This window comes from Antechinus flavipes, chromosome X (genome assembly GCF_016432865.1).
Source record: "Antechinus flavipes isolate AdamAnt ecotype Samford, QLD, Australia chromosome X, AdamAnt_v2, whole genome shotgun sequence".
Lineage (NCBI taxonomy): Eukaryota > Metazoa > Chordata > Mammalia > Dasyuromorphia > Dasyuridae > Antechinus > Antechinus flavipes.
Window position 1 is genome coordinate 82,860,084 of NC_067404.1, and position 26,044 is coordinate 82,886,127.

At 59.4% G+C, this 26,044-nt stretch overlaps 1 protein-coding gene across 8 annotated transcripts; it reads right to left on the reverse strand.

The window, feature by feature from the left end:
- Positions 1-1,006: 1,006 nt before the first annotated feature.
- On the reverse strand, positions 1,007-25,090 carry MED12 (mediator complex subunit 12). 8 transcript variants are annotated; one of them, XM_051969357.1, is made up of 44 exons: positions 24,911-25,090; positions 24,458-24,562; positions 23,221-23,412; positions 22,556-22,715; positions 22,264-22,436; positions 22,059-22,169; positions 21,682-21,936; positions 21,229-21,375; positions 20,996-21,095; positions 20,770-20,906; positions 20,222-20,353; positions 19,812-19,938; positions 18,964-19,193; positions 18,759-18,839; positions 18,467-18,637; positions 18,173-18,317; positions 15,392-15,510; positions 15,064-15,207; positions 14,361-14,524; positions 14,111-14,242; positions 13,762-13,992; positions 13,506-13,650; positions 13,235-13,355; positions 12,920-13,021; positions 12,122-12,235; positions 11,558-11,724; positions 11,248-11,427; positions 10,026-10,097; positions 9,517-9,653; positions 9,202-9,363; positions 8,851-8,962; positions 8,616-8,705; positions 8,127-8,236; positions 7,674-7,809; positions 7,388-7,549; positions 6,503-6,877; positions 6,218-6,365; positions 5,786-5,991; positions 5,524-5,601; positions 5,221-5,438; positions 2,222-2,453; positions 1,717-1,881; positions 1,490-1,571; positions 1,007-1,232 (listed from the first exon to the last, which is right to left on the reverse strand). In XM_051969357.1, the coding sequence occupies exons 1-44, from the start codon at positions 25,007-25,009 to the stop codon at positions 1,189-1,191; spliced, it is 6,513 nt and encodes a 2,170-aa protein (XP_051825317.1). In that variant the 5' UTR covers positions 25,010-25,090; the 3' UTR covers positions 1,007-1,188. The 8 variants fall into 8 exon arrangements, with proteins under 8 accessions (XP_051825317.1, XP_051825316.1, XP_051825315.1 ...); XM_051969356.1 differs by having other exon boundaries at positions 1,780-1,884; XM_051969355.1 differs by having other exon boundaries at positions 1,717-1,884.
- Between the last annotated feature and the right edge of the window lie 954 nt (positions 25,091-26,044).

A 26,044-nucleotide genomic window follows, 5' to 3' on the forward strand; every position in this document is an offset into this window, starting at 1 on the left:
CCAGAGGGCAGACACTACCCCACCCCTCCCACCTTGTGTACACTGCTTTTTTCTGAGATGCTCCCAAAGGGTCATGTGATCTCCATGAGTGACGACTACCGATTCCTAAATCTTGTCTTTTTCAATGATTCCAGTGCGGGATCTGAGTCTTCCCCTCCGGTCACCCAACCCTTCCCATTAGTGTGGGTCGGCTCTGAGATATGGATGGTGTTTGCTCACTCAAGGTCATTTCCCAAAGGTGCCATCAGCCCTAGCCCACCATCCCCGGGCCTTGGGGCTGGCTGGGGACTCATCGGGGAAAGAGGCCGAGATGTGGCAGGCTGGGTGGCTACCATGGCGGCCTGCTTCTGGCCCCATCTAGCTCTCCCCTCGCTTCTGTGCACACAAACCAGGTCTAGCCTCAATGAAGCCGTTAGCCCATGGCCACGGCTCAGGAGGGCATCACAAAACGTGACCATGAGATCCATCCACCAACAGAAGCCAGTCTGCCTCTCATTTGGGGACCGCCACGGCCCCTGCTGGGCCAGGCCTCTCAGAACCTCCTGCCTCGTGGTGGCTCTATAAGACTTGAGCCTTGGGCCCTGTGGGCCTCTGCCCACCCTAGACTTACACAGGGCAGATCTCTACTCCCTTTTAAGAGGTTGTTGGGCAGGCCGAGGGCCATTCCTCAGCTGGGGAAGAACATGGGCTTGGACTTAGTAAGTCCTGGCTCTGAATTCTGCTCCAGACACAGTATGGTTCTGACCAAGTCACTTAACCCTTCTGCCCCTTCCCTCCTCTGAAAAATAAAGAGCTTGGGCTTGCCGGCTCCCTAAGGTTCAGTTTGAAATCTCTGATTCTACGGGCAAGGGAAAGACCCGAACGGGCCAAAGGCCTGGGCGCCGGGCTCAGTGACAACGGCCCCTTGGGGACCAGGTCCCGGGTCGTGTGTTCCGTGACTCTCACGTCTTCTGCGGAGCCCCAGTCCCCCGTCCCGCCCCAACAAACACAGAGCCTGAACACTCCCTTTGCAAAGAGGCGCTGTGTATTGGGTGCTGAGCCAGCCCCGGATGTCTGTATAAATAGCGTACAAAACCTGACAGTGCGGCAGCCTCATCTTAACAAAAATACTAAAAACTCATTAAAAATGGAGGCCGAGGAAGGGGCCAGGGCAGGGCGGGCAGCTCTGGGGGCAGCTCTTCGGATGGCTTAGTAGCGTCCAAACATGTTGGTGTTGGGCTGAGGCTGGGTATCTGCAGAGATGAGAGATGATCGGGGCTGGGGCACTGGGGGGGCACCAAAGGGGGCAGAGGATCAAGGGGGCATGGGGGGCAGAGGCTGAGGGACACAAGCTGGGGGGACACCGAGGGGGGAAAAAACTTGGGGGGCACGGGGGGGGCAGAGGCTCAGGGGACAGCGGGGGGCACCAAGGGGGCGTGCCTGACTTCTCTCCCGCCCCCCCACCAGGGGGCCTGTCCCTATAACCCAAGGCCAGGGTGGGATGGCTTACTGGAGAGCTGCTGCTGCAGTTGTCGGACCAGTGCCGCCGTCTGCTGCTGCTGCTGGGTCTGCTGGAGGCCCTGCCGCTGGAACTGAGGGGCGGCAGAGAGATGCCCATCACGCGAGTCCTCCCCGATCCTCCTGCTGCCCGGCACTTGGCATTCCCCGGCCTCTGGCCCACGCCTCCTCCCGAGCTTCCCCCCCGCTCCTCCCTGGCCCTGTCCCTGTCCCACTCACAATGGGCTGCATGCCCAGCCCGGGCGGCTGTCCCTGAGCCTGGGGCTGTGGCACGGCGGCTACCTGGGGCTGCGGCTGCGGCTGGGGCGGCGGGGGTGCAGCCTGCTGCTGTTGCTGCTGCTGCTGCTGCTGTTGCTGTTGCTGCTGCTGCTGCTGCTGCTGCTGCTGCTACAGGGACAGAGAGAGGAGCCATGATTGACATGGATTTGGGGGCTGAGGGGAGAGGGCCAAGTGAAAGGGAGTAGATGGGGAGCTGGGGAGGAATCTCCATTTGCCCTTCACTGGGGCTTTTGAGAGTGCCTAACGGGTAGTTCCTTGGGGACTCCCTCTTCCCAGAACCCCTAGGGAGCCTAGCCAGGACCTATGGGCCACTCTTTGAGCCTCAAAGCCCTGGCCCTCCTTCATCCTGGGGGGTAGGATGGGGTAGAGATAAGTTGCTAAGATCAAGGTCCCCACAGATTCAGCTGAAAGCCTAGGCCTGAGGCCAGTCCCAGCGCCCACTCACCCTCAGTATCTGCTGCTGCTGCTGCTGCTGCCGAATGTGGTACTGCTGCTGCTGTTGCTGCTGTTGTTGCTGTTGCTGCTGCTGTTGCTGTTGCTGCTGCTGCTGTTGCTGTTGCTGCTGCTGCTGCTCAGGCAGGATGGGGCTGGGCCGGACCCCAGTGGGGACCCCCTGAGCACTCAAGGGGGTCATGGTCCCCATCATAGATGTTTGCTGTAGTGACTGGTGGGCAAACCTGCAGGGTAGAGAGCCAAGGAGAGGAAAAGGCTATGGTCGCCTTAAACCCAAAGGACTTCCAGGGTCAATTTATCCATCCCCCTGTCTCCCAGAAGCAGTCTTTCTGGCCTCAGACAGAGCAGCCTCTTGCTCTTAAGAGACCTCCAGGGGGAGAGAGAGACTGCATTCTGGCACCTCTGCATTGTCTGCCTGCCTTTCCACACAATTCTTCCCAGTGGCCGGCTGCAGCCGGTTTTGTGTCTGAGCTTGGGGGCCTGGGGGGGGGGGGGGGGGGCGGGGACCGGGGAGAGGGGTGAGGAAAGCAGGCCTTGAGAGTAGAGGCTGTGCACACATGGGAAGGGACGTTCATCAAGCCCTTTTCTGGGGGGCCTTTTCCCAACCCCTCCTCCTTCTTCCTCTCTCCTTTCCAGACTAAGGAGCAGGAGGTTTTCACTTCATTTCCAGCCCTCCCATGTATGCTCTTTCTTTGGCTCTTCTTCCTTCTGCCTCTCCTCTGACTGCCCCCCTCCCCACCAGGCCCAGCCATTAGCCTTTTGCTCTTGCCTCCAACCCTTTCTCTCCCTTAGAGGACTCGGCTATTTCCCAGCCTTCAACAGTCATCCCTACAGCGACCAGTCCCGAAATGCCCAGCCCTGCGGCATCAAGCTTGTGCACATACCCCGGTTCTTGCCTCCCGGTTTCCCCCCAAATAACCCCCTATCCCCAACTTATTGGCCGGCCCTTCAGAGGCCTGCCAGTAGAAGCTAGCTCCCTCCTTCCCTCCTCACAGGAGAACGGGGCCAAGCTACAGGACAGCCAGGTTCACTGTTGACCACAGGCCCTCTGGGGGTCCGGGCACTGACGTATGCCGGCAATAGGACTCAGAAGCGTCCAAAATGCTTTGGAAAAGGCAAAGCGAGCTCAATGCAAGCGGTCACTCTCCACCTCCGAGCAGCCGCCGTTTCTGTTAATGGGCCTCCTGGGCCTGAAAGGTCCCGTTCTCCTCAGCTTTCAGCCATCGAAGCCTTGGTGTCCTGTCTAGTTCTCAAAATCAGCTCTCCTTTTTCCATATCCGCCGCTGCCCCAACTAGTCCAGATTGTCACCCTTTCCCTTTGGGCTCAATATGGCAGCTTCCTAGAGCTGCATCCCCCCCCCCCCCCCCAGCCACTGTCATCCTCTTTTTCCCATCAGCCCTCTTATGCGTTACTGCTGGCACATTAATGTTCCTAAATTACTTATTTCTTCAGGTCATCACCCTCATCAAAAACTTCTTATGGCTCCCTTTTTCCTCCTGGATCAGGTCCAAATACTCAAGGATGGCCTTCAAGGCCTTCAATCAAGAGTCTGTCTCTCAACTCTCCCCGAGACAATCCCTACCACCAATTTACAGCCAATTGCTCGCTGCCTACCGCCCCTCTCCCCGCTGTGGCCTCCAGCGGGACGGTCACCATCTCTAGATGATAATGCCCACCATCTTCTCCTCCATGCTGCCCTACTGTCAGCCAGATGCCACCCGTCCTCAGCCCTCCCAGGCTGCTCCAGGCCACATTACTGACACAGCATGGAACACCGGAGAGAGCTCCGGGTCAGGAGGCCCAGGTGGGGTGGCATCCCAACCTCAGTGCCTACCTGCCAGTATGGCCCCGGGCAAGTCCCCTAACATAGCTGGACCTCAATTTCCTCCTCTCCTGGAGGCTTCCCTCTAGCATGTCCTTCATGCCGGATAGCCCCAGTTCCCAGACTCTCGGCTTTTTCCTTCCCTGCACTGGGCCGGGCCCACGAGGTTCCTGGACTTTGTGGCTCCCCACTGGGATCTGGCCACTAGACTTAGTGGGGGCAGAGGGTTCACTTGCTTTCCTGTGTCCAGTGAAGTTGGTCTTCTTGGACTCACTGAGGCTAGGGTCCACTCTGAACCTACTCCTCTCTTTTGAGAGACAGTGTGGTGCAGCATAAGGACCCGAAGGCTTGGAATCAGGCTCCAATCCTGCCATGGTCCTCAGGGAGGCCATGGTTGAGAGGCTTCCTTCCCTTTTGAGGTCCACGCTTTCTTCATCTGAAAAATGGGGCCCGGGATGCCTCCCTCTCTCCCAGATGCTCTGACAGTGATCAATGGGGACGGTCGTGGGCGTCGTTAGATTCCTGCCATCACAGTGGCAGCTTGGACCGGGTGCTGCTGCCCAATCCGAGGGTGACTGGCTCAAGGCCTCCCCACGCCTGTACTCCAGCTGGCCCCCTTTTCCTTTCCCTTTCTGATCCAGAACACCCCCAAGTTCTTGGGGCTGGGGCCCTGCTCCTGGGGAGAGTCCGGGCAACCTTCAAACTCCCCACCCAAAGGCACGTCCAGGTTGGTATCTTTGCCCTAGTCTAGGTGGCATGGCCTCTGAGGGCAGGGACTGGGCCGGAGTTGTGCCCAATCTCATCCCAGTGCTGACCTAGCAGCGTACAGGCCTGGGTGGACACTGGCTCACATGTGTGCGTGCGTGCACACGCACAGGCACACACAAGCACACACACACACACACACACACCCTTCACAGCTCTCTAAGTCAAGAAACTCTTGGGCCATCAGCAGACTGCATGACCCCGGAGGCCCCTTTGAACTCTCAGACCCTGGGGGCGGAGGGCACATGAAGTTTATTGGAACTTTAAGGCCCACGACTGGAAGTCCCGAGACTGCGCATACACACGTTCCTAAGCCAAAAGGACCTCTGCTGTCAGGGGCACCCCCACCTTACCCACTTTTTCCCGGCCCCCGGTTGGGAGCCCCCGTCAATCCCCTAGCTACCTTTGAGTGGTGGGCAGTCCGTGCCCATAGCCTGGGGCCTGCTGGTGCACATAGCCACTGGGCCTCTGCTGGAGGTGGCGGGCAGGGTCCACGAGAGTGGGGTTGGCAGCAGGATGAGGGCTCTGATAGGGCTGGCTGGAGTAGCTGGGGGGCACCATCGTGCCTGCCGGCCCGGTGTGCTGCTGCAGTCCGATGTGGGAACCATAGGGAGTGTACCCCTGGAGAGGAGGGCGAGATGGGTCATGGCCCAGAATACTCCCCTCTCGTTGGTCCCCTGGTCCCTCCTTCCTCTTCCTGCCTTACCTGGGAGGCCTGCAGTGAGCCATAGGAGGAATTCGGGGTCATCTGGCGAACGGGTGGCTGGCCTAACATCCCCTGACTCTGGAAGGGGAAAGAACATGGAGCTTTGACCTGCTGCCCCTTCCCTTTCCCCACTCCAATCCCCTCCTTTCCAAGCTTCTTTACACACGGTTCAACGTCCCGTCTGGATGGAGCTGGGACGGCTCGGGGCCCGTTCCAAAGCCCTCCCCGGCCCACGGACGCCTCCCCCTCACACCCTTCTCACCAGCTTGGCCTGGAGTTGCTGACGTAGGAGTTGGCCCTGCGGCACCGGAGGCTGCTGTTGCCTGTACACAGGTGTCTTGTAGGAAGGGTCGATGCTGATGACCCCAGTTATGGGTGAAGGCAACACCCCCGAGTATGATGGCCGGGTCTGGAGCTTGGGTACTGGCATCCTTACTGGACGATATGTGGTATCCAGGCGAGGGCCCCCTGGCAAGGAGAAGAGCACACAGACGTATGCCCAGGGTTCTACTGGGGGTGGCGCGAGCAAACCGCAGCGGCCGACCACTTGGGCTCTCTGGCCTTTGCCTCCCCTTCTCTTGGGCTCCAGGGCCAGGCAGCTCCCAATTCTACCAAGGGCAGGCAGGGGGCGGCCAGACAGCCCGCCAAAAGGCCCCATTCGGCCAGCTGCCATCGCCCCGAGGCCGGCACTCACCCGCAGGCAGAGGTTGGTTCTGGGTGTAGAGTGTCACGGGTGTCTGAGGGTAGCCAAAGCGAGAGATGGAGCTCCCGGGGGCGTGATGCAGGAGATCAGTAGGTACCGGAACGTAGGAGCCGCTGCGTCCTGGGCCCAGCCCGTAGTCCTGTATGTGGCAGAGGAGAAGAGAGAGGTGGGATGAGGGGATGGAGAAGAGCCTGAAACCACGACACTAGATTGTTTCGTGGTTTAAATGCCTCCCTCGCCTCCCCAAAGATCCTGGCCCTGGGCCCCCAGCCTGACCTCAGTCTTGTTGGCTGCCTGAGGACGCTTCTTGCTCTTGGGGGGCTTCTTCTTGCGCTCCTCTGTGCTGGGGGGAGCCGGCCCAGTCTTGTCAGGCTTGGGGGGCTCAGGGGCCTTCTTGTCTGGCTCCAGGAGGACCGGGGCAGGTGGCTCCTCATCCTCTGGGGGCAGTGGCAATGGCTCCAAGTAGTAGGACCGGGGCCGAGGTCGAAGGTGGGTATGGTAGAGCAAGAGGCGCTGCTGCTCCTCCCCCCTTGCCACCCGCCGGTCCACACGCACTGTCCCGAACCAGCCCCAGGACAGAGGGGCTGAGGGTTTCAGTCCTTCAAAGAGATCCCAGGGTGAGATCTTCTGCTTGGTGGAGACTTGGAGGCCCTGCCCAGACAGAAATACAATGCGGGTGAAACCCCAGAAACCCAGGGCATACCAAGGGGCAGAAAGCCGGTGGCTACGGGAAAGGTGGACACGAGGCTACAGAAGTGGGCGGAAGTGGATGAGAAAACGTGTCTGCCCGTAACAGGAACCTCTTGCTCCGTGGGCACTTAGGAGATGCCTGCTGAATGGAACGTTCCCTTCCATCTTGTGAGATGTGGCCCAGAACCAGGCTGGCAGCCATCCCTGGCCGGCTACGGCGAGGGTTGGGACGCAACTCACCTCGAGCAAGGGAGCTTGTGTGGGCCGCAGAGGGGGATGGACAGAGTGCCCAGATGTGGTGGGGAAAATGGGAGAGCGAGGGCGGGGGTGGGGGTGGGGGTGGGGGTGACTGCCATTCCAAGCAAGCACTGAGGACACTGGGAAAGAGCCGGCAAGAGTGTCCCACGGAGGCCAAGGCCAAGCAGGGGCTCATGGCCAGGGCGGGGGCACATGAAAGGGAGTGGGACGTGCCTCCTTCTTGAAGATGGAATCAAAGCCGGCGATCTTATTGCCTTTGGTGTCAATTAGGGAGCCCTGAGGCTCGCAGGTGATGACGTCCCGCGTTTGCTTGGGCAGCGGCAGGAGCTGGCGGACCTTCTCCAGACTGTCTGACTGGCGTTCCCCCAACTCCTTCTGCAGGCGTGAGAAAAGCCAGAAGGGCACGGGGTCAGGAAGCAACCGGCCCCCGAGAGCCGGACCCAATGGCTTGGGGCGCTGCAGCCGAAGCCCAAGCCCAAGGTTCTGGACCCCCACTCACCCGTAATTTCTTCACCAAATTCATGTATGCCCGTTTGTTTTCCTCCATGCTTCCCTGAGAGATGCTGGACATGTCCGCGGCCAGCGTTCCATTGATCAGCACGCTCAGCATGTCCAGCACGGTGGTGAAGAGCTCGCTGTGGGAGGGGGCAGTACACACACACGCACACGCACACGCACACGCACACGCACACGCACGACACACACACACACAGAGCCAGACAAGGGGGGCACAGGGGCAGGATTAGCACAAGGCCCCTGCCAGAATCGCTGCAGTACCACCGGGGGGTCCCAGGGTCAAGGTGTCCGTGGAAGTCAGAAGGGCCCCTCACTCCCTCCCGGCTCAGCACTGGCACAGAGCAGCAGCTCAGAGGGTGCTTGGGGGCAATCGGGCCCGGCGGGCATCAGACCAGGGCCATTGGGCACAAGGGCCGGGACTGGGGGGAGCTATTACTTGTTGGATTGCATATCCACAGTGCCGCTGATGATGATCTCCAGGAGCAGGACTGCCCACTCAGTTGTCTGCTGGGTGCTTCTCTGGACCGTGTCAAACATGCCCCCGACCTGCCGGGCAAAATCTGATTGAGATGGCGGGCCCTCCCTGGCGGTGGGTTCGAGGCACAACATGTAGTCTTGACTCCGCCCCAGCCTGGCTGTCCCATCTAGAGAATAAGGGAGCGGGGGTGGGGGAGTGGGGGGGAGGGGAACGGACGGGGGGAAGGGCCTAGCAGATGCCTAAGTAGCCTCACTGTGCCCTGCATCACGTGGGCAGCACCCGACCTGGGCTCGAGCCTGCCAGCCCCTGCCAAACTAGCCCAGTATGCCAGCCCACCCTCTGCCCCACTTGGGGGCAGCTCATGTTCCAGTCTGCCAGGGCTCCTGCTCCCTCAGTGTGAGTTCCAGCCCTGAGCCTTGGCCCCAAGCCCTGGCCCCCAGAGCTCACCAGGTTAAGCCTCAGCTTCAGGGCCTCATGCATCAGCTGCTTGGGCTTGCAGTTATCCAAGTATTGGTCATCCCGCCAGTTGTTAACGATCTAGGAAAAAGTCAAGGAGAGCCCCGCCATCGTGGAACAAGCGGGCAGGCAGAGGCCACCCCCGGGAAGCACGCCATGCGCCCCCCTGCCCCTCAAGCCGCCCATGGGCAGCAGGCTTGGGCCCACTCTGGGTCGGCGTGCGTACCTGGTGCACCTGGCTGTAGAGGGAGGTCAGGAGGCCCTCCCGCTGCTCATCTTGCCCTTTCAGACAAGTCAGCACCAGCGACAAGAAGGGCTGCTGGCTCAGCAGAGACATGCTAGTGGAAGAAACAGGGGGGACGAGGGAAGGACAAGGGAACAGAGGCTGCTGATGGGGCCCTGCGGCTCCCGGGGCTCCCTGGCACAGCTCCCTCCTCAGAGCTGCTGGGCCAGGTCCGTCCCCTCATCTCATCCCCGACCCAGCTGCCAGCCCTGGATCAGTTCCCTTTAATCTCCTCCAGCCCAGGGCCATCCCTGGAGCCCCCCACCCCCCTCCCACCCCCGGTCACCCGCTCACCTCTTCTGCTTCTGCCGGTCCCGTTCCTTTCGGGAGGAGGAGCCCAGGTGCTGCCCCTTCTCCAACTCTTCCCCAGCAGCTTTGAGCACGTGGCCTTGCACGGAGGTGGGCAGCTTGGCAATGAGCGGGGCCACTAGCCACACCCCGGAGCGCTCCAGGGAGCTGGGGCGGGGGGAGGAAGGCAGATATGGCTGCGGTGGGTCGGGGCGAGAGGAATGTGGCGCACAGGGCCGGCAGGGATCCCCCTCCCCCCCCCGGGCAGCCGTGCCAGGATCTTCCTGGGGTGGTCTGGGGCCCGAAAGGCTTTTCCCCCACCTGAGTACAGGCTTAGCCTTGTTGTTGCTGGGGGGCACCGTGGTGGCGGGGCCTCCTGCGGCTGCCCCCGTCTCCGCCGACTGCTGGAAAACCTCAATGGTGGCCTTGGCAATGTTCTCCAGGAGGGAGTTCATCTCCTGGGGAGGACGAGGGGGATGGGAGGGCTACATAGCCAGCTGGAGGCGCAGGAGGGCAGATGGTGGGAGGTGATGGCAGGGGTGGAGGAGGAGGAGGGCAGATGGCAGGGTGGGGGACAGGACTCCATTGGAAATCCTGCCCTCCAGCGTGTCCATTTTCTCCACCGCCCCCCCCTGCTCTCAGCCTGGCCTCCCCACCTAGATCACCAGGCCCCAAAGCCAACACGCCTCGGGCCCGAGCCCCACTCGTGCCCATCAGCCCCCCGTTTCTGTCCTCTCCCCTCCCCCTTTACCTCTCCCAGACCAGAAACCCTGGAGTTACCTCCCCCACAGGTGAGGGCAGGAAGGGGGAAACAGTGCTTCATCACTCACATTGTTGGGAGTCTGTTTGATCATGAGCTGCAGCTCCAAGGAGGACTGCCGCATGGTCCACTGGTCCAGATTCTGCAAGACAGGCCCAGGCCCAGCCCCACACCCCGGCCTCATTAGCCTCGGGCCTCCTCCTCCGGAACCCGGGCCTCCCACCAGTCCCTTCCCAGGAGCCTCACCCCCCTTCAGTCACAAACTTCCAAGTCTCAAGGGCAACGTGGGGAGATTGCAATCTGCCTTCGGTACTCACTCAGCTTTGTGAACGCTCGATCTAGCCTCAGTTTCCTCGTCGATGAAATGGGGCCTACATAAAAACTACCAAACCTCACGGGCTTTTACTGAAGTCAGGCTATTATAAAACCCTAAAGTCAGACCCAAATGGCAGCTGGTCTTGGTAAAGGGACCCAGAGGAGTGATCTCTTCTGCTCCTTCAGATAGAACAGCAGTAAACAGACAGATAAACCCAGCAGCGCCATGAGGAGGGACCGAAAGTGGGCCAGGAGACCCAAGCTGCGATCCCCACTCTGACCGGTCACTTGACCTCTACACATCTCAAGTTTCCTCATTTGTAAAGTGGGGATAACACTTGCAGTTCTATCTCGGAGGGGGAACACCGATGAATTGGGTTGGGTCAAACAGTGCATTCACTCTGGGCATCCCGTGGCTGATGAGCTGTGTCAGGCCCAGAGTAGAAGGGGGAGCTGGAAGCGTACTTATCACAGCCCATATTTAAGCCACTGGGGTAGGGGTGGGGGGTCAAGTCCAGGGGACAGTACCAGCCCTGCCTGGACCAGGGACAGCCTGAGGCAGTGTGATCCTGGGCGAGCCACGGTAGCTCTGTGCCCACCTGAGCTTCCTCAATTGGAGAATGGGGACAAAAAGATGAAACAAAATTGGCGCTCACTCGCACAGCTACTGTGTGTGTGTGATCCCTATCAGCCCTGTGTCTGAGGGCGCAAATGGCCTCTGTGTCAGCGTGACATGTGGGATGTAAGGCCACGCCAGAGCCCGCTCACTCGCTGAACACGGTGGTCCCTCATGGAGGATGTGCCGCTGAGCCCTGTCGGGCCCCCTCCCCGGCATGGACGTCCTCCTCAGGCCAGGTGAGCCGCTTGCCCCTCAGCCTTGCTCTGCCCCTCCCCTCAGCCCCCATTGGCCCTTCCGCTCCTTCCAGGGGCACGGCCCGCTCTCCTGGCCCAGCACCTCGGCTGCCCCTCTCCTCTACCTGGAGAATCCGCTTAATGCGTTGCCGCTGGGGGTTGTCCCCGTCCTCGTTGTCCAGAAGCCGATGCGGGTAGCAGATGAGCTGCATGAGGCGCTGGGCCTGGGCGCTGCTCAGCACGGGGTCCTGGAGGTCATTACTGTCTTCACACAGGGATTTGAGGCAGCGTTCTCCTACCCACTCCTGGAGAAGAAAAGTCGGGGGGTGGGGAGTGGGGAAAGAAATGGTCATGGGGGGCGCAGAACCAAACGAAAAAACAATGAGTCAGAGGATGAACCGTCGGATGGGCCAAGGCCTAAAGGGTGGCACTGACCTGCTGGCAGATACTGCGCAGGACGTACTTGGCGTAAACATCCAGACTGGCCGTCTCCACCGAGAAGCTTCGACCCCCGGGCCTCCGGCCACCCCCGCCCTCCTCCTCGGGAAGCTCGTCCGCCCCTCCTGCCAGGGTGAAGCCCGAACCCTTCAGCTCAGCGTCTCCTAGGGACCCGGAGAGAGGAAGGAACAAGGTGGTCAGGCCAGAACACGGGCAAAAAAGGAAGGGATGTCCCCTCCCCTTTACCTGCCCTGGCTCCCCTTCGGCCTCCCCAAAGTGGCTGCCCTGCAGAACAGGCCTCAACCAGGGGCCCCAGCACTAATTTTGGAAAACTTTCTGATGAGCCGATTTCAATCAATGGGACTTGTCTGTAATTCTACAGGTTTCATTTTATGATTTCCAAGAAGGCAAGAAGGCAAGAAGGCGGGTGCATGGCCCACCCCAAACCCGACTGTCTGAGGGGGTCCGTGACGACGTGCTGGGCTCTGGGGGTGCCAAGACCAGCCTCTGAGGCTCAGCTGGGCCCGCAGCCATGCTCCCCATGCCGCCCCTGGCCCCTACCGAGCACAAACACGGCCTTGAGCACGGCAAACACAGCACCATCCACGATGCGGTTCTGGGAGGCCGCCAACAGGTGCCGATCGCAGGAGGAGCGGATCCCGACGGCGGGCTTGTCTGCGGAGAGAAGGCTAGTCAATCTGAGAAGCAGTGACCAACCAAGTGCCCACTGTGTGCCAGGCCTTGAGAATATACAGAAACAAAACCAGGTCCTGTCCTCAAGAACCTTATGGTCTATCAGGGGAGACACCTAAGGGAGGCCAAATATGTGCCAGGGCAGTGGCAGAAGCTGGAGAACACCAACAGGTGGGGAAGGGCCACGCCTTGGGCCTGGCAGAGCTGAGGAGTCCCAGGGCGAGGGGGAAACAGCACATGCCAATGGGGAAATGCACGAAGAGGGGACTAATGGGAAATGGGCCTTGCAAAAGCAGAGTGGAAACTCGAGGGGGTTCACATCAGAGGGATTGTTCAGTTGGTTTCCTGTAACTCTGTGTGACCTCTTATGGGGTTCTCCCAGTAAGACACTGGAGGAGTCTGACATTTTCTTCTCTGGCTCATTTTACAGATGAGGAAACTGAGGCAGACAGGATGAAGTGACTTGACTAGCTAGTAAGTATCTGGGGCCAGATCTGAAAACAGTACTCCCGACTCAAGACACAGCACTCTGTACCTCACACCAGGGAACACCCAGCCGCCCTCATGACGGAACAGGATGGAACAAAGGAACAAAGGCAGTGGGATGCGCCAGGGTGCCATCCCCAAAGCCTTAGCTAGCAAAGCCCAGCAGTCAGGCCCACTTACTGCCATCGGCCTGGCAGGGGTTGAGTTGAGGCGTCTTAAAAAGATGAAGCAGGATTCGGCAGGTGAGGCGGGCACCCGGTTCGGAGTCCTGTTCACTGCAAGCTGGTGGGACAAAGCAACACTGAACTGAGGAAAAGGCCGGAGCACCCCAATTGGAGGGGAGGGCAGGGGCCGCTGGGGCCGCAGGCTGTGGAAGCAGGGCAGGGCAATGAAGGGCACGGGGAATCCAGGAGCCAGGAAGCTAGTTCCCGGGGGTTTGGCAGGAGAGATCTGGCCTCAAAGGCCGTGGGGAGGACCTCTGGGCTGCTTAGTTACCAGCATTGAGCAGTGAGGGGATGGCTGCACAGCGGATGAGGTCCTCTAGGAGCAGGCACTGCCGGGCGATGAGGATGGCAACAAAGGTGGCGAGGGAGTCGTGAAAGGACAGGTCACTGACCTGGGAAAGGAAGGGGAGCTCAGTGACCCAAAGTGACGGAAGAGCCAGGCCTGGCTGGTCACCCCGCTCTGGTCCCTTACCAGGCTTAGCTAATCTCTCTAGGCCCCCACCAGGCTTAGCTAGTTGTCCCCTCTGGCCCCCCAGACTCACATCCACATTGCAGAGGAGGTCATTGAAGCCACAGGTGCCATTATTAGAGGAGCAGCACAAGGCCTTGAGTACCCCGAGCCACTCGGCACTCAGGGCCTTGCAGTAACCGGTCAGTTCGGCACACAGGATGGCAATGTCGTTCACCCTGGGGAAGAGGGATGTTCCTTGAGAAAGGTCGGGGTTCCCCCTTCTTCCCCGAAGCAGCCCCCAAGCTCCCCAGAATGTCTAAACGGGGCACCCCAGGCCCAGGCCATACCGGTCGGGGTCGTGGTGGCCCACGCAGACATGCATGAGAGCATTGCACACAAAGCTGTATCTGTTGGCAGGGTTCTCGCTGAGGCTCTTGCCCAGCCCAGTATAGTAGGTGAAGGTGTGTGCCGCTGGGTTCTCCAGCGTGTCGATCATGAACTCGGGGGCCCACCGCATGTTTGACTCTGAGGGCTCCACGTTGCAGTAGATGGTGTTCTTCACCTTGGAGCAAAAATCACTGGGGGGGTAGGGGACAAGAAGAGGAGGAGAGAGCCAAGGTGAGGGAGACCTGGGAAAGAGAGGGATGGGGCCTGGGCCCAGGAAGCCCACCCCAGGCTGGACAGGTTCTCTCTCACCTGAAGAGCTCCCCAAACTTGCTCTTTAGGTGGCTGCAGGAGGTATAAAGATCATATAGGTAGGCTAGGATGCAGCGCTCTGCAGAGGAGCCATCTGACCGGTTCATGCCGTGCTTCACCACCCCGCAAAGGCTGATGGGAACGAGAGGGGAAAGCAGGGTTAGCTCACGAGAGTGCTCTGGTGTTGCGGCCCGGGGCGAGAGGCGAGGGGGCCCCCGGCCTAAGGACAGTCCCGATCCTCTCGGCTTACCCCTCGAAGACCTGCGCCATCTGGTCCTGGTTGAGGATGAGGCAGGCGTGGTAGTGCCTCAGCACGGCTACGATACACAGGCACAGGCTGGTGGTGTAGCTGCCCACGAGGTCGGAGGACTTGAGAAGCAGTTCTGCCTCCACCACACTCAGTTCGTTCAGCAACTGCCAATACAGGGCAGGGAGGAGTTGAGAGGAAGGCCCCAGCTACCCTGTTGATGCCCTATGCCCTCTCCCCAGACAGAGTCTGACTGGGATCCTGGACTCCTCAGCCCGCGACTGCCATTCCCCAGTGACCGGGGATGCAGGGACCACCTCCAGGGGAGGCTTCTCCCTGGCGACCCTGTCGGGGAGAAGGAGGGGGGCCTTCGGCCCCTCCCTCTCCTCATGTGGGGATCGTCAGCGAGTCACAAAGCACCAGGGGGAGGTGGCGTGGCAGCCTTCGAGCGAGAAGCCCAGGGTCCCAGTCCTGACTCTGCCACTCCCTTCCTAGCTGCTCGACCTCGGCCAGGTCCAGGGCCTGCGATCTGGAGTGAGATCACCACCACCTACCTCAGTCGCTCGGGAGGAAAGCGCTTTGGGAAAGCTAAGAGCTGGGAGGAGCGAGAGCCACCTGGGCTCCCGGCGCTCTCCGTGCCTTGGACCTGGCCAGGCCTGCTGCACGTGACCTCTTGCCCTCCAGCCCGCCCGCCCCAACTCCCCACCTGGATAGCAAAGTCGATGAGGCCACTGATGCTGAGTGAATATTCCATGAGGTCGAAAATGAACTGTACGTGCTGTACCAGGGGCAGGTGGTATGACATGCCAAGGGCAAAGCTTGTGATCTGCTCCAGAACATTCCGGGAGACCTGGGGAGGGCAGGGCAATGAGGCTGAGCGGCTGAGCTGACAAGCACCGGGACACGGGGGGAGGCGCCAGGGAGCTTCGGCTTGCTCGAAAGAAAAGAAAAGAGGCAAAAGGAAGAGCCGGGAGGATGGAAATGAGTGTGAGGAGCAGGCCTCGAGGTGTCGTGGCCCGGCCTGGGGCCCATACCTGCGCCGTGACTTGGTGCTGGTCATAATGGGACAGGTGCTGAAACTTGGAGAAGATGTCCTCCGCTGTGGGGAAGGCTTCGGGCCGACTCCGTCTCCTCTTCTGCCCGTCTTCCCCACCTGGGAGGAGAAGGGACAGACAGTCAAGGGGCAGAACACAGTCCAAGGGAGGCCCTGGGCAGCATCCGGGGCCCGTTTTGGATACGGTGGACACCGGAAACGTTGACGGCCGAGAGGTGGGCGACGGCTTTCAAGGAACGGGTGCTAATGGAAGGACACGAAAGAGGTCACAATGGAAGAAATACGATCGATAGTCATCTTAAAAAAAAAAGAGTTGACTAATCCGAGAACCACAAAGGGTCCTCAAGTACCCCCTCCCATCCCCTGACCAAGCACAGCCAACGGGGCAGAGGTGGGCCAGCTCGTAGTGGGAGGGGCCTCAGGAAGGTGCAATGGCAGAGACTTGATTATCCCGGAAGACAATCAGAGAGTGGGCAAGAGAAACTGCCAACTGACCCATCCCATCATGAATCGAGAGACGGACTTCTGGGGAGGCCCGGAGCGGACAAGTGTCCCATCTGTGACCAGAGGGAGCCACAGACAGACCAGGAGCCACTGAAGGAGAAGTGACCGGGTCACCAGAATGGAATGGAATATACCCATGGGATGAGTGAGAAGGAATGTGGAGAACTCCGAGGCACATGGGAGGATCGGAACAGATCGAGAACAGGGCCAAGAAGGCCGAGGCCAGAGCACATCACGCACCAGGAGAGGGACAAAGTAAAAAGGCAAGCTGCTCCACAACTGCCCCCCCCCCATCCCCAGCAGCCCTCCCCACCAGCTACAGTTGAAGAGTGGCCTCCCACGAATAATATACAATTTAACTATTCCTGCTTTCTCAAAGGGAACTTTGGAAGGGAGCCGAGGAGATGTAGCGACTGGGTCCCAAGAAAATGCAGTGCTCTGCCTTTTGGAGGTTATTTGTTTCTCTAATCACAAGAAAAATGAATAGATAGGGAGGCAACAGCCTCCAGGAAATGTACTCCTCTGAGGGGAACCTTCTGTCCCGAACCTCCCCAAGGACCTAACTGTTCCTCCTAGGGACCCAACAACCTCCCAGATTCCAAACTTCTCCCAGGGACCCAACTGAACCTCTTAGGGACCCAACTGAATCTCCTAGGACCCAGCTTCTCCTCTCAGGGATCCAACTGAACCTCCCAGGGACCCAATTGAACCTCCCAGGGACCAGCTTCTCCTTTCAGGGACTCAACTGAACCTCTTAGGGACTCAACTGAACCTCCCAGGGACCAGCTTCTCCTTTCAGGGACTCAACTGAACCTCTTAGGGACCCAACTGAACCTCCCAGGGACCAACTTCTCCTCTCAGGGACTCAACTGAACCTCCCAGGGACTCAACTGTTCCTTCTAGGGACTCAACTGAACCTCCCAGGGACCAGCTTCTCCTCTCAGGGACCCAACTGAACCACTTAGGGACCCAACTGAACCTCCCAGGAACCAGCTTCTCCTCTCAGGGACTCAACTGAACCTCTTAGGGACCCAACTGAACCTCCCAGGGACTCAACTGTTCCTTCTAGGGACTCAACTGAACCTCCCAGGGACCAGCTTCTCCTCTCAGGGACCCAACTGAACCACTTAGGGACCCAACTGAACCTCCCAGGAACCAGCTTCTCCTCTCAGGGACTCAACTGAACCTCTTAGGGACCCAACTGAACCTCCCAGGGACCAGCTTCTCCTCTCAGGGACTCAACTGAACCTCTTAGGGACCCAACTGAACCTCCCAGGGACCAACTTCTCCTCTCAGGGACTCAACTGAACCTCCCAGGGACTCAACTGTTCCTTCTAGGGACTCAACTGAACCTCCCAGGGACCAGCTTCTCCTCTCAGGGACCCAACTGAACCACTTAGGGACCCAACTGAACCTCCCAGGAACCAGCTTCTCCTCTCAGGGACTCAACTGAACCTCTTAGGGACCCAACTGAACCTCCCAGGGACTCAACTGTTCCTTCTAGGGACTCAACTGAACCTCCCAGGGACCAGCTTCTCCTCTCAGGGACCCAACTGAACCACTTAGGGACCCAACTGAACCTCCCAGGAACCAGCTTCTCCTCTCAGGGACTCAACTGAACCTCTTAGGGACCCAACTGAACCTCCCAGGGACCAGCTTCTCCTCTCAGGGACTCAACTGAACCTCTTAGGGACCCAACTGAACCTCCCAGGGACCAGCTTCTCCTCTCAGGGACCCAACTGAACCTCTTAGGGACCCAAATGAACCTCCCAGGGACCAGCTTCTCCTCTCAGGGACTCAACTGAACCTCCCAGGGACTAGCCTCTCCTCTCAGGGACCCAAATGAACCTCCCAGAGACCCAACTGAACCTCTTAGGGATATAGCTGAACCTGCCAGAGACCAGCTTCTCCTCCCAGGGACCCAACTGAACCTCTTAGGGACCCAAATGAACCTCCCAGGGACCAGCTTCTCCTCTCAAGGACCCAACTGAACCTCTCAGGGCCCCAACTGAACTCTCAGGGACCCAATTGAACCTCTCAGGGACCCAACTGAACCTCCCACGGACCAGCTTCTCCTCCCAGTGACCCAGCTTCTCCTCTCAAGGACCCAGCTAAACAGGGGAATGAGAAGGGATGTTTCAGGGGGCCTGCAGCTCTTCCTGAAGGTTCTTAATCAGGAGCCCTGACTCTTGAGAGGTCCCTGTCTTGGGGAAGATGACAAAGCAAGCTGCTTCAAGGGCCTTGCCGCCTCGCTCACCCGTCTCTGCCGTGCCCTTGCGATTCAGCACTTTCAGGATGTCCTTGGTAATCTTCTTGATGGCATGGCGGGCATCATCTCTCTGCTTTCCCACCCCGAACAGGACCACCAGTCGCTGGTTGCACTCGTGGCTGCATGACTCCTCCTGCACGGTCCCAAAAGTCCAGTCAGACTCACCCAACCCAGCCCTGAGGCCACCCTCGATCACGGTCAAGCAGATGAATTCCGGGCTCTTGCCTACCCAGCCCACCCCCAGGCACATAAGGAGAACAGCAGGAGGTAGCAGGCGGGTACCTGGGGGATGGGGAAGTGGGTAGCATACTGCACGTGGCGTGGCTGCTCATAGAGGACGCCCAAGGTGCCCTCCACTTTCTCCTTTAGTAGTGGTTTCATCTCTTTTTCACCATCTGGTTTCTCAGGGGATGGGCTGCCTTTCCCCTCACAATGCATTGTAGGAGAGAACATCTGAGGAAAGATGAGAGGACACATCTGGAGATGAGGAGGAAGGCCTGGGGAGAGAGAAGAGCCAAGCGTAGGGGAAGAAGAGCGGGGGAGCAGACCCCGCCACGACTGGAGCCCGACTTACTGGGAAGTCGGGCTTCTCCATGTCCTCAAAGAGTGTGCTGGATCCAGGGTCGATGTCCATAGACTCGGAGAGTCCGGGATCCTGAGGACATAAGCGGATGCAGCCCGTGAGGGTGAGCACTTCCTTACCGCCCTGCTTCCAGGGGCACGTGAACAGATTCCAGGGGCAGCAGCCAAGGCCACAAAGCACGCGAGAGCTCACTCACCTCTAGCTTGCTGCTGCTACTGCCTTCGGTGTCCTTCCGCTCAGGGTCATCCGGGGGGTCATCGAAGGGAGAGGGTGGGCGGGGCCCCGGGGCTCCAAAGGCCAGGTCGCCTCGGGAAATGAGGGTGCAGGTGTAGATGTTGTGGGAGAAGACATCATGGCGGATCAGCTCACAGAACAGGAGCACCAGGTTGAAGAACTCCACTCTCTCGCTTTCGCTTCTCGGATCAGCTGCAGAGACATAACAGGGTGAAGAGGAGGAGGCCCAAGGACAGAGGCGATGGGGAAACGAGGCCGGGCAGACAGCACCCAGCCGGCCCTGCCCAATGCTGCCGTTGGATCCACATCCAACAGGCAAAGTTCACCATCACGCAGACAGCTGGCCTTGGTTTCTGGGAGACTCCAAGCATTCCCCTACATGGGTCTTTCTCAAGTGAAATTTCAAATGATAATATGTATCTCCTGAATGCCAGGTACTGCTAAGCACAGCACAAATGTGGTTTTCTCATGATCTCTATTTGACACACAGGGAAACTGAGGCAGACAGAGCTAAAGTCATTTGCCCAGGGTCCCAGAGGACCTGGGATTCCATGGCTAAATATGAATTCGGGTATTCCCAATTTCCAGCCCGGGGCTCTATCCACTGAACCCTCTAGCCACCCCCAAATGCTACCTGCAGACAACACAGCTGTCTTCTCAGGGTTGCCTGTTGCCCTGGCAGCTCGGCTCAGGCCTAGCCAAGATACTCGACGGAGAGGCCGCCAGCCTGGCCCTGGCTCCAGAGGCCTGAGCATCAGCTCTTTGGGGGGGAGGAGAGAGGAGCAGCTGCCAGGGGGCAGCCATTCTTACTCAGCATGGGCGCCTGCGTGTCCAAGAACTGCAGCAGGACATCCTGGAAGATGGGAGCAGTCGGGGCAGACAGGGAGCCTGACGAGATGGAGCCCTTCTCGTCCACCGCCTCGGTCTCTCCACAGCGCTGCCAAGGGGGATGAGAGGGAGGGGATCTCTGGAGCCCCAGTTCTCACCCTCAATTCAGACTCCCCCAACAATTCGCTTCAGCCTCCACCTTGCAGTACTGCTCTCTTCCCCTGGCTCTCTCTGACCTGCATTATTCCTTCATCCTAGACTTCCCCCTCCCTGGGCCCCCCAACTCCAGCTCTGATTAATCTTTGCCCTCTTAGACTTTCACCACTGACTCCAACTTGGGCCCAACTCCCTCGCCCTCAACCAGTTTTGTTGTCTCTTTCCTCCCTTCTGACCTCTGCCTCGATCTCGGCCTGTCTCTTCTCCAAGAGCTTGGCGACGACCATAGCCCGGTGGCGGCCAGAACGCTTGCAGCTGACAGCCCATTCACACAGAAGCGCTACCACAGCATCGTCATCAGGGGAGATCTGGGAACCAGGGAGCCGGAGCCAGAAGAAGGAGAGAAAGAAGCAAGGGAACGCTCATTAAGCACCCGCTAGGCATTGGGCACCATGCTAAGGTCTTCACTGGTTTCCTCACAGGAGCCTCACAACAACCCTAAGCAGTGGGCACTGTGATGACCCTGTTTTACAGTTAAAGAAACTGAGGCAAACCGAGTGACTAGATCACACAGATAGCAGATGGCAGGGAACCAAATTTAGGTCTTCTTGCCTTGAGGCCCCACGCCACCCAGCCACCAGACAGAGAAGAGTCAGTGGTCGGCACCGGCTTGGGCCCGGTAACACCGAGTCTGCAGACAAACAGCAGCCAGTTTCATGGATCACCACTCCATTCATTCCTCTGTGGTCCAGGCCCCCTCGAGCCCCGGCTCCGGGCTGCCTACCTCGTGGCCATCTTTACTGGGCCCTAATCCAAAGATGCGATTACACAAAGAGTCCAGGGAGTTGCTGAAATCGGAACGCTCAAAGCTGTGGCTGTCCAGCACTTCCAAAGTGTGAAGCACACGGCCTATGGTGAACCCTGCAAAGGAGGCGGTAGATTGAAAGGGTGCCCCCCGACACTGTGTGTCCCCACCCACTTGGGCCCCACCCACACATGAAGGGACCTACCTGCCGTCGTCTCTTGGCATTTATCAAAGGACCAGCGAACTTCAACGGCCTGGCCCCGTTCCTTGATCTGCTGTTCGATTTCTCGTAACTTTGCCCGGACCTGCGCCAAGAGAGAGGTGGCGGTGGACATGGAAGCCACGGTTCCCCGGACGGCCAAGAGGAGCAGCACCGGGAGGGGTCACTGGCAGGGAGGGTGGTGTCTCCCCCAGAGCCCGCTCTACCAGTTAGAGTACCTGCTGAGTGAAGGCTGAGTTGCCACCGGGCATAGGCAAGTTGGAGGGAGCGATGGGCAGGTGGTCAAGAGGCGAGCCAGTCTTAATCCTGCTGTCGGTCAGTGAGTAGTGCCAGACGAGGGCGCTGGGGCAGCAGAGTAGGATGCTCTGGGAGACAAGCCGATGGAAAGGGCCAGTTACTGGGAGTCTCTTTTCAAGACAAGCCCAAACCTGTCGGGATCCTGCCTGGCACCAGTCCTGCCACTTCCAATATGGAGAGTGGGCAGTTGAGCAGGGGGAGGCCTCCTTTCCTCCTCTACCTTCCCCTCCCACCCACCCCTGCTACATTCCTTTGGCTTGGGACCCCAGGACACCAATCTGGGCTGGAGGCCTGACTCCTAACCCCAGTGAGTCATGCGCCCTAGCCAACCCCCAGAGGCAGCCCCTAAAGGCTCGCCACGGTTCTGCACTCACCTGAAGGATGCAGCTGAGCCCAAAAACCAGAGGTCGATGCTGGGGACACTGAAGCAATTCCCCAAAAGGTGTGGAGGGTTGGCTGCCAGCTGGGGGTTGAGGAGCAGGAGTCGGGGGCAATGTGCCGCCGGGCTGAGTGGCGAGCACGTGGCCAGGGTGGCCACTCACACCATCCAACTGGAGGGCCAGTCTCCGAGTGCAAAAATAGGCAAGCCGTCGAGAGAGGTACGCAGACTGAACAAACTCCCCTGAGTACTGTGGAGAGGACATGGCACTCAGAACCACCCGAGTCTCGGCCTCTCCCTTCAGCCCGACCCCTCGCACCCAAGGCCTTTAGCTTCCTTCCCACTCCCAAATCTCAGGCTCTGGGGCCTCACCCGCAGCAACAGAGGCAGCAAGAGCTTAAGCAGCTCATCCTCTCCAGGCCGGATTTTCTCAAAACACTCAAGGACCCAAGTCAGGAATTCATGCCGGTCCAGCATCCCGTCCTGAAAGTACGGGGGCAGAAGGAACGTCAGGGCCTGCTAGGTTCAGGCTAGACCCGGGGCCCCCGCACACTCAGTCCATCCCAATTCCTACTACCTGGAACATGAACATGGCCAGCTTCTCATTGTAGTCCCACTGCCGAAGGGCTGTCTCCACCTCGTGGGGGAGGGACCCTGAGGCAGAAACGCAGCTTCCAGGCCCTGGCCGGTAGAACTCGGCCATCTTCTGCAGCTGCTCCCACAGATACTTGGTGATGATCTGGGTCCACTCTGGAAGTGGGATGGATAAAGGGACATTTGGAGTCAAGAAAGCCAGGTGGGGAGGTTGGGGGGAGTTGTCATAAAGGGGCTGGAGGGGGTGCCTGTGCTCTGACTTTGGCATTACTCACCCATGAAGGGGTCAATGACGTGCTTCTTCTTGACCTTGGTCTCAGTGATTGCCGCATAGTAGGCACAAGTCATCTTGATGAGCCAGGCAGCCCTCATCACGGGTACCGTGTACTTGGCCAAATAGCCAAACACTTCCTCCTTCTTCCCAAAGATGGGCACCTATGTGTGAATGCCAAAGCGACCGTGAGAATCCTAATGCTGCTGCCATGGAAGCCATTCTCCAGTCAACTGAATTGAGTCCCTCTGCTCTTGGGACTAGCTACAAAATTGGAGGTTATCCCTCCCTTCAAGGCCTTCCCGTGTTCTCTTAGGGGACACACAATAATAACAGGCTTATCAGAGAAGGGAGCACCAAGAACACACAGAACATGGCCACAGTGTACCCAAGGAGCGGGCTCTGAAGGACACAAGAGATTCCTAGGGAGCACCTCCGGGCCTGGGGAACTGATCACGCATAAAAGGCAGGAAGACAGGAGATAGGTTGACGTGTGGGAGAAAAGGCAGAGGAGGCTAGTTTGGTGGCAACAAAGAGGACAGGAAGGGAAGCAGTGAGAATAGGGGGGGCCCCGAGTCAGCCCGGGACAAGGTGGGAACGGCAAGGGGGGGGGGGGGGAGCCGGCAGCTGGGAGCCAGGCCTACGGGGCCCTAGAAAGCAGGGCCTTACCTTTTTGGCTAAGTGTGTGAGTGGTTTGGTGCCAGCCAAGTCCGTGAACCATGCGTGGATGGCACTCTGGGACCGAGCGGTGACCAGCCAAAAGTTATCTTTCTGATTCACCTGGGGCTTTCGGCGCCCTGTATCCGGGAGAGTATTACAGCGAAGCTTCTCCGCGATGATGCTGCTGAAGTTGGAGCTGATCTGAGGGGGGAGGGAGAAGGAAGCACTTGGTCCAGAGGGCCCCAGCCAGCCCCCTTGGCAGATGGGGCAGCAGGCATACTTCAGTGCAGCCCACTTCTCCCAGGGGCCAGTGTTACCCACCAGCCCGGTTACCACCCCTCCTTTCTTTGGAGGCCAGTGGGAATGGGTTAGAAATCAGCTGGGGAGGTTAGCTGGGAGAGCTGGCTGGTTAAGGGGCGTCCCTGGGAGAAATGGTTAGAGGGGGGGGCTAAATGGTTTGCTGGGGGACTCCCTCTAGGGCTAGAGGCAAGGTGGGGAGGCTAACTGAGAACTTGCCGGAGGAATTAGCTGAGAAGAATTAAGTGGGGGGCCTAGCTGAGGAGAACCCAAGTGGGGGACTAGTTGAAGAGAAATAAGTGGGGGGCCTAGCTGAGGAGAACTAAGGGGGAGACTAGCTGAGGAGAACTAAGTGGGGGGATTAGCTAAGAATTAAGTAGGGGGAATTAGCTGAGGAGAACTAAGTGGGGGACTAGCTGAGAACTAAGTAGGAAGGGAATAGTTGAGGAGAACTAAGTGGGGGGAAATAACTTTGGAGAATTAAGTGGGGGGACTAAGAACTAAGTTGGGGGGGCTAGCTGAATCCTAAGTACTGAGAATTAGCAGAGAAGAACTAAGTGGGAGGAGGAAACTAGTTGAGAACTAGCTGAGAACTAAGTGGAGAGGACAAGTTGAGGAGAACTAAAAGGGATTAGCTGAGGAGAACTAAGTGGGAGGGGACTAATTGGGGAGAATTAAAGAGGAGGACTAGTTGAGAACTAAGTGGGGAGGACTAGTTGGGGAGAACTAAGGGGACTAGCTGAGGAGAACTAAGTGGGAGGGGACTAGTAGAGGAGAATTAAGTGAGGACTAGTTGAGGAGAACTAAGTGGGGAGGGACTAGTTGAGAACTAAGTGGGGGGGGAGGGAACCAGCAGCTGAGAGCTCGCTAGGGGCTGTGGGAGGCAGCGGCGGGAATATGGGCGTGGGGGGGTGGTGCTGATCGAGCCCCTCCCGGCCCCGCGGCTCACCTTGGCCGGATTGAAGTTGACATTCTTGGCGCTGCCGTGCTCATCCCCGGACACGGCAGGCTGGTTGTTAAAGCCTTGCTTCACGTTCAGGGCGGTCAGCTCGTCCTGAGGGAGAAGGGGGGCCCTTGAGCTATCAGCGCTCCGGCTCCGGCGAGGGAGGGGAAGGGGGGGCCTCGCTGACAGTTGGTGACAGTTAACGGCCGGCCGGCCGCCGGTCCCCAACTCTCCTGGGGGAGGGGAGCCCGGCCGGCCAACTTTGGCGGGGCGCCGCGGGCAGGGCCCGCGGCATCCTCCCGGACCCGGCGGACTAGGGACGGCGGGAGGGCCCCCCCCCCATCGCCCTCGAGTCCCCTCCCCTCCTCCTTTCTCCCTCCCTTCCCCTCCCCCTTCCTCTCCTCAGCCCCCTCCCCTCCCCCCCCGCCCCCGGGCCGAGCCGGGCCGGGCCGCGCGCACCTCCTTCTGTTTGGGGTCCTGAGGGTAGACATCGGGCGGGCCCAGCCGCGGCCGCTTCAGTGGCCGGTGCTCGTAGCTCAGGATGCCGAAGGCCGCCATCTTGGCCGGTAGCCCCAAGCAGCAGCGGCGCCGGCTGGGCCCGGCCCGGAGTGAGGAAAGCGAACGAGAGACGACTGAGGGCCGAGAGCGGAAGGGGGCGGGGGTAGGGGCGGGCGAGGGCGGGGAGGGGGCGGGCCCATAGCGGAGGCGGGTCAAGAGGCGGGCCCATGCTCTTGGGGGCGGAGCCGGAAACGGGCCAGCGGTCTGGGCCGGCCAAGCCGGAGAGCAGCTTGGGATCCTGGAGCCACGTGCGCCTGGTCGCCAGCTCCCGGCCCCCGTATCCCCACCCCAGTCGCCTGTACCCCCTTCCCTCAGTTCCTTCGGCCGTCCGGCCGCCCGCCTGTCCGAGGGCACCTACCTGCTCTCCAGCCACTTGCCGTCCCTTCTGCCTCCTGAGCCGCTTCACAATTTCGTCACCTGTCTAATACGGCCCGGGGCGGAGGCCAGGGGAGAGTGCCTCCGGGGCTGCTACGTGCCCGGTTAACCCCGTTACCCAGGAACCCCACTTATGCTATCACTAGTACCACAGGGTCCTCATTGGCTAACGACCCAAGGGACCTCAGAGGTCACTAAGGGCACCGCCTCATTTTACGCATGCTCTTTTCTACTTTCCATTCGAGGAGTCCCTGCTCCGTGCTCAAAGTGCCCCCCCTTCCCACCCCGCCCATCCCCCGTCAGTGCGCCTTCCTAGCTCGACGTACTAAACCGAGCAATAAACAGCCCCTGCCTTCAGGGAGTTTATGATTTAGTAAGACACTGCAGGTGGCTAGAGAAGTATTTGTGAAGCAAGTTAGAAAATGGTTGCAGAGGGAGGGAGTGACCGAAATTTTCCGGAGGAAGGACTCCGGTCTAGCTAGGAAGGTCAAAGAATCCATGCTCGCTCCAGCAGTCCCTAAGCGTACTAAATACGAGGCTGAGTGGCGAACTAAATGCTATGGGGAGCCAGCTCTCCTGGAGGGGAGGGGGGGAGCCACAGAGCCCACCCGAGCTCCGGAGCAGCGCTCCTAGAGGCGACGTCCTCAGATACAAAACAAT